This window comes from Geotrypetes seraphini, chromosome 13 (genome assembly GCF_902459505.1).
Source record: "Geotrypetes seraphini chromosome 13, aGeoSer1.1, whole genome shotgun sequence".
NCBI lineage: Eukaryota > Metazoa > Chordata > Amphibia > Gymnophiona > Dermophiidae > Geotrypetes > Geotrypetes seraphini.
Window position 1 is genome coordinate 56,120,282 of NC_047096.1, and position 18,409 is coordinate 56,138,690.

The window sequence follows — 18,409 nt, forward strand, 5'->3', positions numbered from 1 at the left end:
GCCCGTCTCACAGACCGACGCTGGCGGATCAATTGTCTTTCTCATCATTCCTCCGACAAATGGCGGATGATCTGGATGTGACCCTTGACACGGGCTCCCGATACTCCAAAGAGTATCTGGACACCATGCATTTACCTAACCCTCCAACGGAGTCGCTTCGGCTCCCTCTGCATAAATTGCTGGATCAGACCTTCATGCAGTGTTTCGAAACACCGTACTCCATACCGGCGATTCCCAACAAACTCGATGCTCGATACCGCATCGTGCACCATAAAGGGTTTGAGGGCCCTCAACTCTCCCACCAATCCCTACTGGTCGAGTCCTCTCTTAAACGCTCTCATCCCTCTCAGGTCTACGCCTCTGTACCGCCGGGCCGAGAGGGGAGAACGATGGACAAATTTGGTAGAAAATTCTATCAAAACTCCATGATGGCATCACGGGTGCTGAACTACAATTTCTTTTTCTCTTCCTATCTGGAGTTCTTCTTGCCGGTGCTCCGCAAGTTCACTCCGTTCATAGACACCCAAGCTCGATTCGAGTTCGAGGAAGTGGTAGCCTCCCTCTCCCAATTACGCCTCCAGCTGATGCAATCCTCCTTCGATGCATTCGAACTCTCGGCACGTGCTGCCGCAAGCGCGGTAGCCATGCGTCGCCTAGCATGGCTCCGTACAATCGATATGGATCCCAACCTCCAGGACAGACTCGCCAACGTACCATGTGCGGGAGCTGACCTGTTCGATGAGTCTATCGAAACTGTTACCAAGAAGCTGTCGGATCACGAAAAATCTTTTCAATCCATCCTGCGGCCCAAACCCAAACCTCAACAGTCTCGACCTTCCAGGCCACCCCTGATTTACCAGCGGCGTTACATGCCCAGACAAACGCCTGCTGCGAGACAACCTGCGAAGAGACAACCTCCCCAGAAGTCTCAGCAAAAACCTCAGCCACCGGCTGCACCTAAGGCTCTCCAGCCCTTTTGACCCCCCTCCTGGGAGCATAACCGACACCGTTCTGCACCCCTCAGCCTCTCCCATAGGGGGCCGCCTCCATCTTTTTTACCATCGATGGGAGGCCATAACCACGGACCTATGGGTCCTTACCATCATAAGAGAAGGATACTCTCTTCACTTCCATCGGGTCCCCCCGGACCATCCTCCAAGAGAGTATCCTTCAAGCTCGACACAGACCGCCCTTCTTCTTCAGGAAGTCCAAACCTTACTTCAGCTTCGGGCTGTCGAGCCGATCCCGTCAGACCAATTGAACCGAGGGTTTTACTCCCGGTACTTCCTCGTCCCGAAGAAAACGGGCGACCTGCGACCCATTTTAGACCTTCGGGCCCTCAACAAGTTTCTGATCAAAGAGAAGTTTCGCATGTTGACTTTGGCTTCTCTATACCCCCTCCTCGAGCAGAACGACTGGTTATGCTCCCTGGATCTCAAGGAGGCCTACACTCACATCCCCATTCACCCGGCCTCCCGAAAGTTCCTCAGATTTCGGGTGGGAAATCTGCACCTACAGTATCGAGTGCTACCATTCGGCCTCTCTTCGTCCCCCAGAGTCTTCACAAAGTGCCTGGTGGTAGTGGCCGCGGCACTCCGGGACAGGGGTCTACAGGTGTTCCCATACCTCGACGACTGGCTCATCAAGGCCCCGTCAGCCCCAGAGGTCACTTCGGCTGTCTTGGCTACAGCCTACTTCCTCCAGAATTTGGGCTTCGAGATCAACTTTTCCAAATCTCATCTACAACCCACCCAGTCCCTCCCCTTCATCGGAGCGGTCCTGGACACCACTCGACTCCGAGCATTCCTGCCTCTGCAACGCATGGAGTCTCTTCTTCATCTCTGCCAGTCGGTGTCTACTCGCCAAACCCTACCGGCGAGACAACTGATGGTGCTCCTGGGCCATATGGCCTCCACAGTACATGTGACACCCTTTGCCAGACTCCACCTCAGGATCCCCCAGTGGACCCTGGCATCACAGTGGAATCAGACGTCCGATCCACTAACCAAACACATCTTAGTCACACCTGCTCTTCGGCAGTCTCTACTTTGGTGGATGACCTCTTCGAATCTATCCAGAGGTTTGCTGTTGCACTCTCCCCCCCATCAGAAAGTTCTCACAACCGATTCGTCGAACTATGCATGGGGGGCCCACCTGGATGGTCTCCGCACCCAAGGATTCTGGACCAGTGCGGAAAGACTACATCAAATCAATCTACTGGAGCTCAGAGCCATCTTCAATGCGCTCCAAGCTTTCCAACACCTACTTCACGACATGGTGATCCTCATTCGCACAGACAATCAGGCCGCCATGTATTATATCAACAAGCAAGGAGGCACGGGCTCGGCCCTCCTTTGCCAGGAAGCTCTACGAGTCTGGGACTGGGCGGTGTGCCACAACGCCTTCCTCAGAGCTGTCTACATTCAGGGGGAGAACAACGTCTTAGCAGACAAACTAAGTCGTCTGCTACAACCGCACGAATGGACTCTCCATTCCTGCCCCCTTCACCAAATCTTCACACAGTGGGGGACGCCTCAGATAGACCTCTTTGCGGCTCCCCACAACTCCAAACTGCCTCAGTTTTGCTCCAGGATCTACACTTCTCATCGCCTCGAGGCAGATGCTTTTCTACTGAACTGGGGGAAACGATTTCTATATGCATTCCCACCATTCCCGCTGATCCAGAAGACTCTGGTCAAGCTGAAACTCGAACAGGCCACCATGATTCTAATAGCTCCTCGGTGGCCCAGACAACCTTGGTTCTCCCTCCTACTTCAACTCAGCAGCAGGGAACCAGTACCACTTCTAGTGTTTCCTTCACTACTTACTCAACATCAAGGATCACTGCTTCATCCCAACCTGCAGTCTCTCCACCTGACAGCTTGGTTCCTCTCAACGTAACCCCTCACCAATTCTCACAAGAAGTGAGGGAGGTCTTGGAGGCTTCCAGGAAGCCCGCCACTCGACAATGCTACTCCCAGAAATGGACTAGATTCTCCTCATGGTGTGTTGCTAAATCAAAGGAACCTCAGCGAGCTTCCTTATCCTCCGTGCTGGACTATCTCCTACACCTATCTCAATCTGGGCTCAAGTCTACATCCATACGAGTCCACCTGAGCGCTATCGCGGCGTTCCACCAGCCCCTACAAGGGAAACCCCTCTCGGCCCATCCGGTGGTCGCCAGATTTATGAAAGGACTCTTCCATGTTAACCCTCCTCTCAAACCACCCCCAGTAGTTTGGGACCTCAATGTAGTCCTTTCCCGTCTCATGAAGCCCCCGTTTGAACCACTCAACAGGGCCCCTCTTAAGTATCTCACCTGGAAAGTGCTTTTTCTTGTAGCCCTTACGTCCGCTCGCAGAGTCAGCGAACTCCAGGCATTGATGGCGGATCCACCATTCACAGTATTCCATCATGACAAGGTGGTCCTCCGCACTCACCCGAAATTCCTGCCTAAGGTGGTCTCCGAATTTCATCTCAACCAATCCATTGTACTTCCAGTATTCTTCTCTAAGCCCCATTCTCACCACGGAGAATCGGCCCTTCACACTCTAGACTGTAAGCGTGCTTTGGCTTTCTACCTGGATCGCACCAAGCCACACAGAACCACTCCTCAACTTTTTGTCTCCTTCGATCCTAATAAGTTGGGAAGACCCGTATCAAAGCGCACCATCTCTAATTGGATGGCGGCTTGTATCTCTTTCTGCTATGCCCAGGCTGGATTATCACTTCCTTGTAAGGTCACAGCCCATAAGGTCAGAGCAATGGCAGCCTCAGTAGCATTCCTCAGATCAACACCAATCGAGGAGATTTGTAAGGCTGCCACCTGGTCCTCGGTTCACACATTCACCTCACATTATTGTCTGGATACTCTCTCCAGACGGGATGGACAGTTTGGCCAAACAGTATTGAAAAATTTATTCTCTTAAGTCGCCAACTCCCCCTCCATCCCACTGAGGTTAGCTTGGAGGTCACCCACTAGTGAGAATACCTGCCTGCTTGTCCTGGGATAAAGCAATGTTACTTACCGTAACAGTTGTTATCCAGGGACAGCAGGCAGCTATTCTCACGTCCCACCCACCTCCCCTGGGTTGGCTTCTCAGGCTAGCTACCTGAACTGAGGAGACACGCCCGGATCTCCGGGCGGGAAGGCACCGGCGCATGCGCGGTGCGGGCATCTAGAAACTTTTAAGTTTCTACAAGCAACACGTGCTTGTGAGACGTCCGTACCGGGGCTCTGTCTGATGACATCACCCACTAGTGAGAATAGCTGCCTGCTGTCCCTGGATAACAACTGTTACGGTAAGTAACATTGCTTTCTGGCTATTTAGAAAATATTTAGGGACATAAGAACATAAGAAATGGCTTTGCCGGATCAGACTCTAGGTCCATCCAGTCCGGAGACCCGCACCCGCGGAGGCCAAGCCAGGTGTTCCCTGCTGAGAAACCTTGTTTACTCGTATCCCCCAATGTGATTTGCAAGAAGGTGTGCATCCAACTTGCTCTTGAATCCCAGAATGCTGGTCTCCATCACGACCTCCTCGGGGAGAGCGTTCCAAGCGTCCACCACTCGTTGTGCGAAACAGAACTTCCTAATATTTGTCCTGGGCCTGGTGCCCCTCAGTTTCAGTCCATGACCTCTTGTCCGAGTCACATTTGACAATGTGAATAACAATGTTTCTTGCTCTATTTTGTCAAATCCTTTTAGTATTTTAAAAGTCTCTATAATGTCTCCTCGCAGTCTTCTCTTCTCGAGGGTGAACAATCCCAGTTTTCCGAAGCGTTCTTTGTAGCTCAAATTCTCATTACCTTTTACTAGCTTCGTGGCTCGCCTTTGCACCCTCTCCAGATAACTTCATTTACTGACATGAAGAACACAGTGGCCTTTCTAATGCAACAGTTAGTTTCAATAGTCCTGGAGGGGAGGCATGGCCCAGTGGTTAGAGCTGCCACCTCAGCACCCTGAGATTGTGAGTTTGATCCTAGCCTGTTCCCTGTGACTCTGGGCACGTCATTTAACTCTTCATTGCCCCAAGTACTACAGTTAGATTGTGTGCCAGTGAGGACAAACAGGGAACATACTTAAGATTACCTGATTACTATTCAATATATTGTAAAAAGTTTGGGGCGAATCTCTTTGTGAAAAAGTCAGTAAATAAATCAACAAATCTTAAATATTAACAAAAGGCATCCCTTCCACCTCTGCCAGATCCCAGAATACTAACTCATGTAAAAATAGGCTTCTTAATGTGACTCTAAGACTCAGATTCTATAAATTGCGCCTGAAGCTAAGGGGCTCATAATCGAAACAGAAATATGTCTAAAATCCCTAAATCGGCACTTGGACGATTAATAAGACAAGTCGTCCAAGTGCCGATAACTGAAACAGGTTTTAGACGTATTTAAAAACAACTTAGACCTCTTCAGTGCTGCTGTACTGCCCAGAGCTGTACGGGGCGTTTTAGGAGGAGTGGTGAGGGCGGGATTTGGGCAGGATGTGAGCTAAGCTACACTTAGTCGTACTGCAAGTATAACCGAAAGTTTAACGAGACTGCCTAGATGGAGCTTGTACTTAGTGACTTAGGCTATCTAAAAACAGGTCTAAGTGGCAAAAAGGTATCCAAAGTGAACAGATAACCACTGCAGGGACAAAGTATAGACCCCACACAATCCCCCAGTGATCACTGACCTCCCCCACACTGCCTTAAAAATCGAAATAAAAATATACATATTTGCTTCCAGAACATCAGCACCTGGTATAGAGCTGCACAGTGGTGGCTTAAGTGGTCTGGTGGGGGGGAGCTAGTGAACCATAGAGAGGAGGACCCAGGCCCATAAGCCACTCTAAGCACTGCATTCATGGCAAAACATGTGCACCCACCAAAACCCTTTTGTACTGCCCCAAAGATTAAAAAACCTCTACAGCACTAACATCCAATTACAGACCCATAGCAAGCATTCCCCTTTTCACAAAGCTATAGGAAGGATTGGTCAACCTTCAACTAACAAATTACCTAGACAAATTTAACACCCTCAGTGAACACCAATCAGGTTTCAGGAAAGGATACAGCACAGAAACTGTCATAGCTTCCATACTAAACCACCTCTATGATCTTTTCAGCAAAGGCAAAAGCACATTGATTCTGCAACTAGACCTTAGCAGTGCGTTCGACCTAGTATACCACGAAATCATGCTACTGTGCCTTGATACAATAGGAATCTCGGGAAAGGTAAAGAAATGGTTCCAAGAATTCCTAACAAACAGATCCTACCGAGTAACCAGCAACGGAAATAACTCCAACACATGGAAAAACCTGTCGGGAGTGCCCCAAGGCTCCCCACTATCACCCACATTGTTCAACATCTACATCACATCCTTAGGTCACCTACTACAAAAATTAAACTTAAAGCACTATATATACGCAGACGATATATCCTTCCTAATCCCCTTAAATGACATCACAAATGAAATTATAGATAACCTCTCACACACAATGATGGAAATCGAAAAATGGACCACCAGCTTGAAACTAAAACTAAACACAGAGAAAACAAAAGTCTTTTTGGCAAGCCCCAACGACAAAATAACGAAAACGTCGTTAAAAATAAACGACCACGAATATCCAATCTCCAAAACCATAAAAATACTGGGTATCACGCTAGATACACACTTAACCATAGCTGACCACACAAACATACTGGTGAAGAAATACTTTTACACTGTGTGGAGGCTAAGGACTATTAGATTACTGGTGAAGTCGCTGATCCTATCTACCCTAGATTACTGCAACATCGCCTACCTGGATATCCCCAAAAAAACAATACAAAAATTAAGACTAGTGCAAAACACTACAGTTCACTTGATCTTCGGACTGAGAAAAACAGACCACATTAGCCCCTACTACAAAAAATTGCACTGGCTACCAGTGGAGACATAGTGGAGCAATAGCAATGATTTGATGTGCAAAAGACCAATGGTGTTATTCTGGTTCAGTTGAACTGCTCTGAGGTTGTAAATTTAATTGTAGAAGGATGTCTGATGGTTGCTTTCTTCTGTCTTTTCTGAAACACAGGTAGCAGTGGCTGGTCTCCGGACCCTGGAGATCAACAGCCCTGGCTTCAGATTGACTTGACTAGGAAGTATAAAATCACAGGAGTTGCAACTCAGGGAACCTATAACACCTACTATGATTGGGTCACCAAATATATTTTGATGTATGGTGACAGACCAGACATCTGGAAGCCATTCTATCAACAGGGGAGCAACTGGGTATGCTTTTAGGATTTCTTAAAGTTTCAAATGTAATAAATGCTTGATATACCATCTATCATAGAGATATCTAGACAGTGTACAATCAGATTAAGAGTAAGAAAAGAAAAGAGAGAATAGATGAGACACAGATCAGGAGAAGAAAATACAATAATTGATAGGAAAGTGGGGAGAACAGAAACTTGCATGGACTGAAATTTGAGATATGTACCATTCTCTGAAGACAAGCAGGCATTATATTCTCACATCTGGATGATGTCATCCACCTATAATACCACCTATACCGTGCATGTGTTGGTATTTTCCTGCCCGACTTTGGCTCACAGGACTGCAGTTCTTAGTTTTCCACAGAGCTGAGAAGCTGTGTTTTAGAATCTCTGTTTGTAAATCTCAAAACCCAATGAGAAAGAATAGCTGAAACGCTATAATGTAAAAATTCTTCCTGTGTTGTATAGTATATTAGGAGATCACTGGAGATACATTTAAAAGTGTCAAAAAATAATTTGAATATTAATATAAACTTAAATTTAAATTTTGTGATGGGTCCTCAGTTTACACAGCTCGATTATCAGGCCCAGCTTGTAACATCGAGTTGAGAATTGTGTTAACCCAGACAGGTTATTCAAGCATGAAACATCCCTGGACCCAATTAAATAGTTAATAACATGCAAAATCACACAATCAAAAATAAATGACCATTCATCTCTCTTAATATACTACTGTGCAATATGTTATTGCTACTAAAGTCCAAAAATCAATTTGAGGTTCAACTTCCAATCTTCTAGTATCCAACGTATAGGTGAAACAATTCATTAAATCAAAAAAGCAGGTACTTATCTTGCAACATGAAAGCATCAGTGAGAACACATTTAGTCCACTGTTCTTGCTCAATATTGCAGCATCCTTATATAACCAACATTTTAGCATTCCTTTGAACTTAGGAAGTGTTTTTTCTTCTTTAATGCAAGCTAGTAACACATTTCATATTTTTGGAGCTGTAACTGCAAAGATCGTCGTGTATTTATGGGCCCTCGAGCAGATTTTTTTTCTTCAGATCTTAGAGTTCTAATTGAAATGTATGGGTTAAGGTGTCTTTCTAAAATTGTTGGCGCTTTAACTGTTCATGTTTTGAAAGTTAGTAAGGCTATTTTATAGGTAATTCTGTGGGCTATGTTTAACCAGTGTGCTTTTTTAAGAAGTGGGGTTACGTGATCAAATTTTTTACTGTTAGTAATCATTTTTATAGCGGTATTCTGTATTATTTGCAGTTGACAAAGTTCTTTCAAGGTAATTCCTTTGTACTGAGAATTGCAATAGCCTAGTTGGAGTCCCGTTACCGGACAATCCCAGTAAAGGGGTTTGAAAGTTCTCAGCTTTCTCATCAATCCTTGGTGGTTGAGTCTTCCTTGAAGAAGTCCAACCCCTCTAAGGTTTACGCTGCCGTCCCTCCAGGCCGGGAGGGCCATATAATGGACAAGTTTGGTCGCTGTCTTTACCAAAACTCAATGATGGCGAATTGTATCCTTAACTATAACTTTATCTTCACGTTCTACCTCCGGTTCTGTGTGGATGCCCTCCGCTCATTCCGGGAGGACATACCGGATTCTCGGCATCAGGAGTGTCGTCTCCTTGAGGAGACCCTCTCCCAGCTCCGCCTCTATATGTTTCAGGTGGCCTACGATGCCTTCGAGTTGTCCTCGAGGGTCACGGCCTTTGCGGACGTCATAAGTCGCCTCGCTTGGCTCCGCATTTTGGATATGGATCCGAATCTACAGGATCGTCTTACCAATCTCCCGTGTGTGGGTCATGAGCTCTTCGATGATTCCATCGAAGCGGCCACCAAGCGCCTGTCGGACCATGAAAGGTCCTTCGCCTCTCTAGTGAAACTTAAACCGAAGGCCCCTCCTTCTCGGCAATACAAAATTCCTCTCCGGAGGTACCCACAGAAATCTATGCCTGCCTTCTCTCGGTCTCCTTCGAAGTGGCCGCAGCAGCAACAGCAACGTCAAACTAAAACCCAGCTGCCGGCTCCGGCGAAGACTGGGCCGTCTTTTGACAATTCCAGTCCGAGCCTTCGGGCTCCCTTCCTCCTGGAGCCTTCCCCCTCCCCATCGGGGGTCATCTCCATCATTTCTATGCCCAGTGGGAAAGTCTTACCATCGACAGTTGGGTGCTTTTCTATCATCCCTTCACTTCAGTCACGTACCCCCGGACCTGGCTCCAAGAAAGTTTCCTTCTGCTCGGTCTCAGCTGCCTCTCCTTCTGCAGGAAGCTCAGGCCCTTCTTCGTCTTCGGGCGGTCGAGGAGGTTCCCCCGGACCAGTGGAGGCGTACATGCACATTCCGATACTCCCGGCCTCTCGCTGGTATCTGAGATTCCAGATGGGGGATCTCCATCTCCAGTATCGTGTTCTTCCCTTCGGCCTGGTGGCCTCTCCGAGGGTCTTCACGAAATGTCTTGGGGTGGTTGCTGCGGCCCTGTGTCTCCAAGGCCTACAGGTTTTTCCCTACATCGACGACTGTTGATCAGAGCGTCCTCTCGGCACGAAGTTCTGCGAGCGACGAATCAAACCATCTTGCTCCTTCAGAGTCTCGGCTTCGAGGTGAACTTCTCCAAGTCTCAGCTTTGCGTGTCCCAGTCTCTGAAATTTATCGGAGCGGTCCAGGACACGGCTCATCTCCGCTCCTACTTGCCTCGGCCTCAACAGGAGGCCCTTGTTCGCTTATGCCGGAGGGTAGCCCATCTGTCTTCGGCCCCGGCTCGGCTCATGATGGTCCTCCTAGGTCACATGGCCTCCACGGTTCACATGATTCCTTTTGCCAGACTTCACCTCCGTATTCCTCAATGGACTCTAGCGTCCCAATGGAACCAGGATCGGGACCCTGTCTCTTGACTCATTGTCGTAACTCTTTTGTTGAGGCAGTCTCTCCATTGGTGGATGCTCTCTTCCAATCTTTCCAGAGGTTTTCTGTTTCATGCTCCTCTTCCACAGAAGGTCCTGACTACGGACTCGTCGGCCTACGCTTGGGGGGCTCATCTGGACAGTCTTTACACTCAGGGTCTTTGGTCCAGTGCCAACCGACTTTGTCACATGAATCTGCTGGAGCTTCGAGCTATCTTCCTCGCCCTGAAGGCTTTTTGTCACCTGCTTTGCGAACGAGTGGTGCTGATCCGCACGGACATCCAGGTCGCCATTTGTATTATATCAACAAATGGGGGGGAACGGGGTCCCTGTCACTGTGCCAGGAGGCAATGCGGCTCTGGGATTGGGCCATCTGCCGCAACATATTCCTTCGAGCGGTCTACATTCAGGGCCAGCACAATTGTCTGGCGGACAAGTTAAGTCGTCTTCTGCAGCCTCACAAATGGTCCATCCATTCCTTGACCCTGCATCAGGTATTTGCTCGTTGGGGAACTCCGGATGTCGATCTGTTCACGTACCCCCACAATCACAAGTTACCCCGCTTCTGCTCCAGGGTCTACATCCCACTCAAACTCGAGGCGGATGCTTTCCTGCTGGATTGGACGAACCTGTTTCTGTATGTATTCCCTCCATTCCCTCTGATTCTGAAGACTCTCGTCAGGCTCAAGTCTGCGAGTGCCACCATGATTCTGATAGCTCCTCGGTGGCCCTTACAGCCGTGGTTCTCCCTCTTGTTACAACCCAGTTCCGGGGAGCCTCTTCTTCTGCCTGTTTTTCCTTCACTGCTTACGCAGAGTCGGGGTTCTCTACTTTATCCCAACCTACAGTCTCTACACTTAACGGCTTGGTTCTTCAAGACATGATGCCCTCGTTCCAGTTCTCCCAGCCTGTGCTGGATGTCCTGGAGGCTTCTCAGAAGGAGTCCACTCGCCATTGTTACCATCAGAAGTGGACCCGTTTTTCTTCCTGGTGTGCTACTCGACAGCAGGAGCCGCTGTCTGCCTCCTTATCTGCTGTCCTGGACTGTTACACTTATCTGGCGCTGGACTCAAGTCCTCCTCGGTTCGAGTCCACTTTAGTGTCATTGCTGCTTTTCATCAGCTGATTGACGGGAAGCCTATCTCTGTTCATCCTGTGGTTTCCCGCTTCATGAAAGGCCTTCACGTTCATCCGCCCCTTAAGCCTCCTCCTGTGGTTTGGGATCTTAACGTGGTCCTTGCTCGCTTAATGAAACCCCCGTTCGAGCCGCTAGCACGGGCTCACTTAAAGTATCTTACTTGGAAGGTTGTGTTTCTTATTGCTCTCACTTTTGCCCATCGGGTCAGTGAGCTTCAAGCCTTGGTAGCGGATCCTCCTTTCACTGTCTTCCATCATGATAAGGTGGTTCTCCCTACCCATCCTAAGTTCTTGCCTAAGGTTGTTTCTGAGTTTCACATCAACCAATCCATTGTTCTCCCTGTGTTTTTTCCAAAGCCCCATTCTCACCCTGGAGAAGTGGCTCTGCATTCTCTTGATTATAAGCATGCACGCACCTCTCCTCATCGTACTGCTCCCCAGCTGTTCATCTCTTTCGATCCTAACCTACTTGGGTCGTTCTGTTTCTAAGCGGACCTTTTCTAACTGGTTGGCCACTTGTATCTCTTTTTGTTACGCTCAGGCTGGTCTCTCCCTCCCGGATTGAGTCACTGGCCACAAGGTCAGAGCGATGGCGTCTATTGCTTTCCTCCGCTCGACTCCACTTGAGGAAATTTGTAAGGCTACCAATTCGTCCTCGGTTCATACGTTTACCTCGCACTACTGTCTGGATGCTTTTTCCAGGCATGATGGCCATTTTGGCCAGTGCGTTTTGCAAAATCTGTTCTCCTAAATTACCAAGTCTCCTTCCATCCCATTCTGGTTAGCTTGGAGGTCTCCCACATGTAGAGATTTATGCTACCTGCTTGTCCTAGGATAAAGCACAGTTACTTACCGTAGCAGGTGTTATCCACGGACAGCAAGCAGATAGTCTCACAACCCACCCACCTCCCTGTGGTTGGCTTCTTTGATAGCTATCTGAACTGAGGACACACTGAGGAGACGCATGCCCTAGACCGGGCGGGAAGTGCACGTGCGTATGTTCAGGCTAATCGAAAGCTTGAAGGTCTTCAAGCAAGTCTGCTTGCGAAAACGTCCGCTAGGGGGCTCCGTCGGTGACGTCACTCACATGTAGAGAATATCTGCCTTCTGTGCCTGGATAACACCTGCTACGGTAAGTAACTGTTCTTTATAGTTTATAAATCTTTCCTTTTGGCTGTCTTAATAATAATATTGTAATTTATAGCTAAAGAGACATATGATTAAGAAACTGTTTTATTTTACATTTGTGATTATGATAAACATATCGAGGGCCTCAAAATAGTACCTGGTGGGCAGCAAGTTTGAGACCACTGCTCTACATTTAATTCCTTTGGTAAACCTTCAGTGTAAATGTAAATATAAATTTATAAATTGCCTTTATCTCTCTACACGTCTTGCTTGTGCAGATTATAATTTTTTTTCCATTCTGCCATTTGTAGACTTTTACAGGAAATGTAAATGTGTCTGGAGTAGCTTATCATGAACTCTACTATCCGATCATGGCTCGCTATGTTCGCTTCATCCCAGTTGCATGGAATCCAAGAGGAAAAATTGGCCTCAGAGTGGCACTCTTTGGCTGCCCTTACAGTAAGTCTAGCTTTATACTTTGCTAAAATTAAAGGGGGAAGAGTGTCAAAGTTCCCTTTTTTTGAAAAAGAATACAGCAGAGAAAATAACTAGTATACTGCCCTGCAATGGTAAAAGGAAGCAAGTGCTTACTGTTATTTTCACTACTACTACTAGTCATTTCTACAGCACTGCTAGATGTACGCAGCACTGTAGATATTATATGAAGGTCCCTAGTGGGCTCACAATCTACATTTTTCTAACTGGGGCAATGGAGGATTAAGTGGCTTGCCCAGAGTCATAAGGAGCTGCAGGGAATTTAACCCAGTTTCCCAGGATCTCAGTCTGCTGTACTACCATTAGGCTACTTCTCTACTTGCTTCCTTTTGCCAAAGGCTTTTTGCTCACCTGCAACCATATGTCCCAAAATCAGTTTGCAAACATGAGGCTGAATAGGTGAGTTTTAAAAGTTGCCTTAAATTTTAAAGCAAGATTTCAGCACAGGGTGAGGATGGTATAGAATTCCATAAATACACAAGGCGCTTACAAATTAATCAAAACACAGCTATTAAACTTATTATGAAAGCTAAGAAATTTGATCATGTCTCGCTACTTCTTAAGAAAGCCCATTGGCTTCCAATATCTTACTGGATAATGTATAAAATCTATTTAACTTTTAAAACACTTCTTGCCAAGGCCTCATATTTCATTGACAGACTTCTGATACCCTACGTCTCCACTCGATCGCTCAGATCAAATGATCAGCATTTATTAATAGTCCCCTCTCTCAAAGCCATTAATACAAGAGGACAATACATTTTTTCAGTCACAGCACCTCAAACATGGAACTCTCTTCCCACCTATGTCTTCTCGACAGGTTCTAGAGCAATCTTAAATGTTTTCTTTTTAAGGATGCTTTCTATCTCTGACTCTTTAAGCTAGAATAAGCTCCTTTTTTATTTTAACTCTATTTCATAACCCTCTTCTCTTCTTTTTTTTCTCTCTCTCTCCTTTTCCTTTCTCAAATCCCTACCTTATGTCTTTCCCATATTCGTTTCTTTCCTATTTTATATTGTATTTCTTACTATTGTCCCTATTGGCAGTGTAAGTAGTGGTATGTTAAGTCCATGTCTTATATACTTCCCTGAATGTTTTTAAACTTTTAATTTTTGTACATCGCTTAGAAGTAAGATTAAGCGATTAATCAAATTTTAAATAAAACTTGACCAGGCTAAAAAAAAGGCACAATGGCGAGTAGAGTCCAAGCGGGCAGGCGAAGAAGAAGCAGAGAGTGATGCATGTCATGGAGAATACAAGCCCTTGCGAGCAAGGATAATAATTTAAAACTGAATATAGAACTGAATAAGAAACTAGTGGTGCTTAATGAGAAGAGGACTGTGTTATAATTTAGGAAATTACTTAAAACGCATTTCTTTGTTAAGGCATTTGGTTTATGTAAGAATCTTGATTGTTGGATGATGATAAAATATGACCTTTGTAGACTAGATTATGATCAAATTGGATAGGACAACTTCACTGATTCTGTTTACTTTGATAGTTGAGTTTGTTTTATTATTATTATTATTATTTTATTGTGAGCCGCTTAGGTTTTTTAAGCAGATTATAAGTTGAATAAATAGCAGTGCTTTTGAACAGACTGTAATCACCTAAGAAAGATAAGACTGATGAGATGTTATGAGAGCAAGGAGAAGGGTTAATTGTATGGGGTACACATTAATCTAAATTGCTGGAGAATGAAGAAATAATGTTTTGCATCAGATGAAATGTGAAAGTCAAATGAGAGTGGCTGGTCAAGAATTACCCTGAGATACTTGAACTGGAGATCCTATCAATGTTAATGCAAGGGAATGGCATAGAAGGTGACCAGTGAACCACTTTGTGATTGTTTTTTAGGATGGATTAAGAGAAAGTTAGTTCTCTTGTAGCCAGGTTGTGACCCTGGTGATGAGACAATGTTGAAATCTGTATGGTGGGAATTGGTATAAATAACCTGTGGGATACCATTTGCATAGTAATAGGCTCTTAGTCCTGCATTCTGCACAATGGTTGCTAGGGGGTTTAGAAAGATATTGAATAGGGGAACAGCACAAGTCAGCAGATGAGCAGATAAGTAGAGCAATTAAAGGGTACCATAAAAGATTATTCTTGCAAAAATGATGTAAACCAATGTAAAACACTACCAGATATGACAACAGAGGTGAACCTGGCCAACAGACGCATGTAGTCAACAAAATCAAATGTTTGGAGAGATCAAATAAGATATCCATTGCTGCCTTACCAAATTCAAAGGCTAGTGCTTCAGAATAGCTATTGTATGAGAGGATATATAACAAACATTCCTAGGAGGCTGGTCTGCTTATGGCCACCTCTTGATTACCCCCTCTAGTAGTACTAATCTTCAGACCCTCAGAAATGCCACCAGCCACTCAAATATGTTTCATAGTGGTTGAATTTATACATTAAATCCTCACCGGGTCACTTATGATAGAAAGCATTTTAAATTTGAATGTAACGAATCTTTTAAATATTCAAAGTTTATGTGAGGCTAATACTTAGCTTAAGTGGTCCATTCTAAGGGATACATCACCGACATGTTTCACCCTGGAAGGGTTTCATCAGGGCTATGATCCCTAAAGTAATAAAACCTATATTACTAGTGCTAAACTTATTCAAATCGTGTAATATCAAAACATTCTTATTTAAAATAAGGTTCTTACCTTTATTAGAACTGGTTACCCACGACACGACCACTATATTTTAAGATGGCTGTGGCGTGCTGTTGCTTTCCCTAAATACCTCCCCGCTGGGCTGTCAGAACCACCGCCGGGCGGGGTCAGCAACACCGATGCTGACGACAACACTAGGCCGAACCAACAGCCAGCAAATAAGAATGTTTTGATATTACACGATTTGAATAAGTTTAGCACTAGTAATATAGGTTTTATTACTTTAGGGATCGTAGCCCTGATGAAACCCTTCCAGGGTGAAACATGTCGGTGATGTATCCCTTAGAATGGACCACTTAAGCTAAGTATTAGCCTCACATAAACTTTGAGTATTTAAAAGATTTGTTACATTCAAATTTAAAATACTTTCTATCATAAGTGACCCGGTGAGGATTTAATGTATAAATTCAACCACTATGAAACATATTTGAGTGGCTGGTGGCATTTCTGAGGGTCTGAAGGTTACCAAATTGAACTCAGAAAGGAAGTCAGGATAGTTTCCATGCTGCATCCTGGCTTGAAGCCTGATTAGATGCAGACTTCATGATTACCCAACTTTTAGCAGAAGCTGTTGAAATACAAGGTTGTATAAGATTTTGGATTAAAAAAAAGTCAAATTCAGTACAAGTCAATAATTTGAAAGAACTGATAAATCAGTACCAGGCTTCTTCAAAACAGGATGCATGAGAACCAGTTTCCAGGTGTCAGGAAGATGCCAAGTGATAAGCTATGGCTGACAATAAGAAGACAAAGGGAAGAAGGCCAAATTCAGAGATGGTGATCCAAGAGGAAGGGGATGGTCATTGCTGTGATTGAAGAGATGACTAAGTTAAAATAAAACCATGATAACAAAAAGGATCTAGATAGGGTGCAAATCAGATCAGTCATTGCTAAAGAAGATCTGCAATGATAAAGATTAGGGCCTTATTAGTGCTTCTCAGGACATAACTTTTCCCATATACTTCCTGAAAAACCACCGCCTATGTGGGAATTCAATCTTTAGGGGGAGGTGGCCCTACTGTCTAGAATGTCTCACCTATTGCACTGGAAATTAGTATTAGATCCTTAATATGTGTCTAGCTAGGAAAAAAACTTATATCGTAAACTTGTACTGAAATTATGGCAAAGCCAGTGTAAATCGTAACCTGTTAACTGTATACTATGTATGTTTTAACCTGTAATCCATTTGAGCTGTTTGGGCACAATGGGATAGAAAACAAATTTATATACAGCCAATACCTCAAGGAAGTTCATAGCAGTTTACATAAAACAAATGAGAATACCTTACAGCAGGTGACCAGTGCTTCTTCAATGCATCCACCCATTACACTAGAGTTCTTCAACCTTTTGACACCTATGGACTGGCGGAAATAAAATAATTATTTTGTGGACCTGCACTGGTCTGTGGACCGGCAGTTGAAGAACACTGGGCTAAGTCGTGGGCCAGACTCCGCCCTCATAATAGTACTAATTGTAACACCATTTTTTCCATTTATTTAATAATAATAATAATAGTTTATTTTTATATACCGCCATACCCATGCGAGTTCAAGGCGGTTTACATTGAGTTACATTAGGGTCTGCATAGACAGGCAGATTTACAATTATTTGTCAGAATTACAGATTTGTTATTAGAATTACAGAGTAACAGAGTTTCAATTATTTATCAGCTTTATTTGAACTAGACAGAGGATGAGGAAAGAGGGGAAAAAAGGGGGAAGGCCTCATAAGGGGGCCAGATTGGGGAGGGGGGGAGATATTGTCAGGGGGGGGAACAATTCGGGTCTTGTTTGCGGAATAGGTAAGTTTTAAGTGATTTTCTGAACCCGAGGTAAGTGGGGGCCTCTAGTATCATTTGTGCTAGCCATGGGTTCAGCTTGGCTGCTTGGAAGGCGAAAGTTCTGTCAAGGAATCTTTTGAAGTGACAAAGTTTGGGTGAGGGGAAGGCGAACAGCTGAATACGACGGGATTTCTTGTTGGTGCGGTAGAGGTTGAAGTGAGGGTTGATGTAACTTGGTGAGGAACCATTTACCGCCCTGTAACAGAAGCATGCGAATTTGTAAAGGACTCTAGACTCGAAAGGCAGCCAGTGGAGTTGGTGGTAGAATGGGGTGACATGTTCCCATTTCTTTAGGCCAAAGATGAGGCGCACGGCGGTATTCTGGATTATTTTTAGTCTCCTGGTTGTTTTCTTCGTGGCGTTAAGGTATATGATGTTGCAATAATCTAGAATGCTGAGGATGGAGGATTGTACAAGAAGGCGGAAGGAAGTGTCATTGAAGTATTTTTTTATAGTGCGAAGTTTCCAAAGTGCAGAGAAGCTTTTCCTGATGACGAGGTCGGTGTGATTTTCTAAGGAAAGATTTTTGTCCAGCGTGACTCCCAGGATTTTTAAGGTTGGTTCGAGGGGGAAGGTCATTCCTTTCAGTTGAATTGTAGTTTCTTTGATTTTGTCATTGGGGGTGGCTAGGAAGAATTTAGATTTATCGGGGTTTAGTTTCAGTCTGAATGCTAGCATCCAGAGTTCGATCTGGTTGAGAATGTTTGTAGTGTGGTCGAGTATTTCATGTGAAAAGTTGGTGAGTGGGATGGATATTGTGATGTCGTCTGCATAAATGAAGAATTTGAGCTTGAGGTTATGAAGAAGGTTGCCTAGGGAGGCCAGGTAGATGTTGAATAGGGTGGGGGATAAGGGGGAGCCCTGCGGGACCCCGCAGGTGTTGTCCCAGCTGTAAGAGAAAGAGTTGTTCTTGCATACTTTGTAGGATCTATTTCTTAGGAACCCCT

At 45.2% G+C, this 18,409-nt stretch overlaps 1 protein-coding gene across 2 annotated transcripts in view; it reads left to right on the forward strand.

Annotated features, from left to right (window-relative positions):
* Positions 1 to 18,409, forward strand: part of CNTNAP1 (contactin associated protein 1) — a 412,393-nt gene that overhangs the window by 39,607 nt on the left and 354,377 nt on the right. For both annotated transcript variants that reach the window (XR_004536808.1, XM_033918597.1), the window contains exons 3-4: positions 7,074 to 7,270; positions 12,749 to 12,896. Coding sequence is in view for 1 of the 2 variants with exons in the window: in XM_033918597.1 (XP_033774488.1) it covers positions 7,074 to 7,270; positions 12,749 to 12,896 (345 nt within the window). In the remaining variant the exon portion in view is untranslated. The remainder of the gene's footprint in view (positions 1 to 7,073; positions 7,271 to 12,748; positions 12,897 to 18,409) is intronic.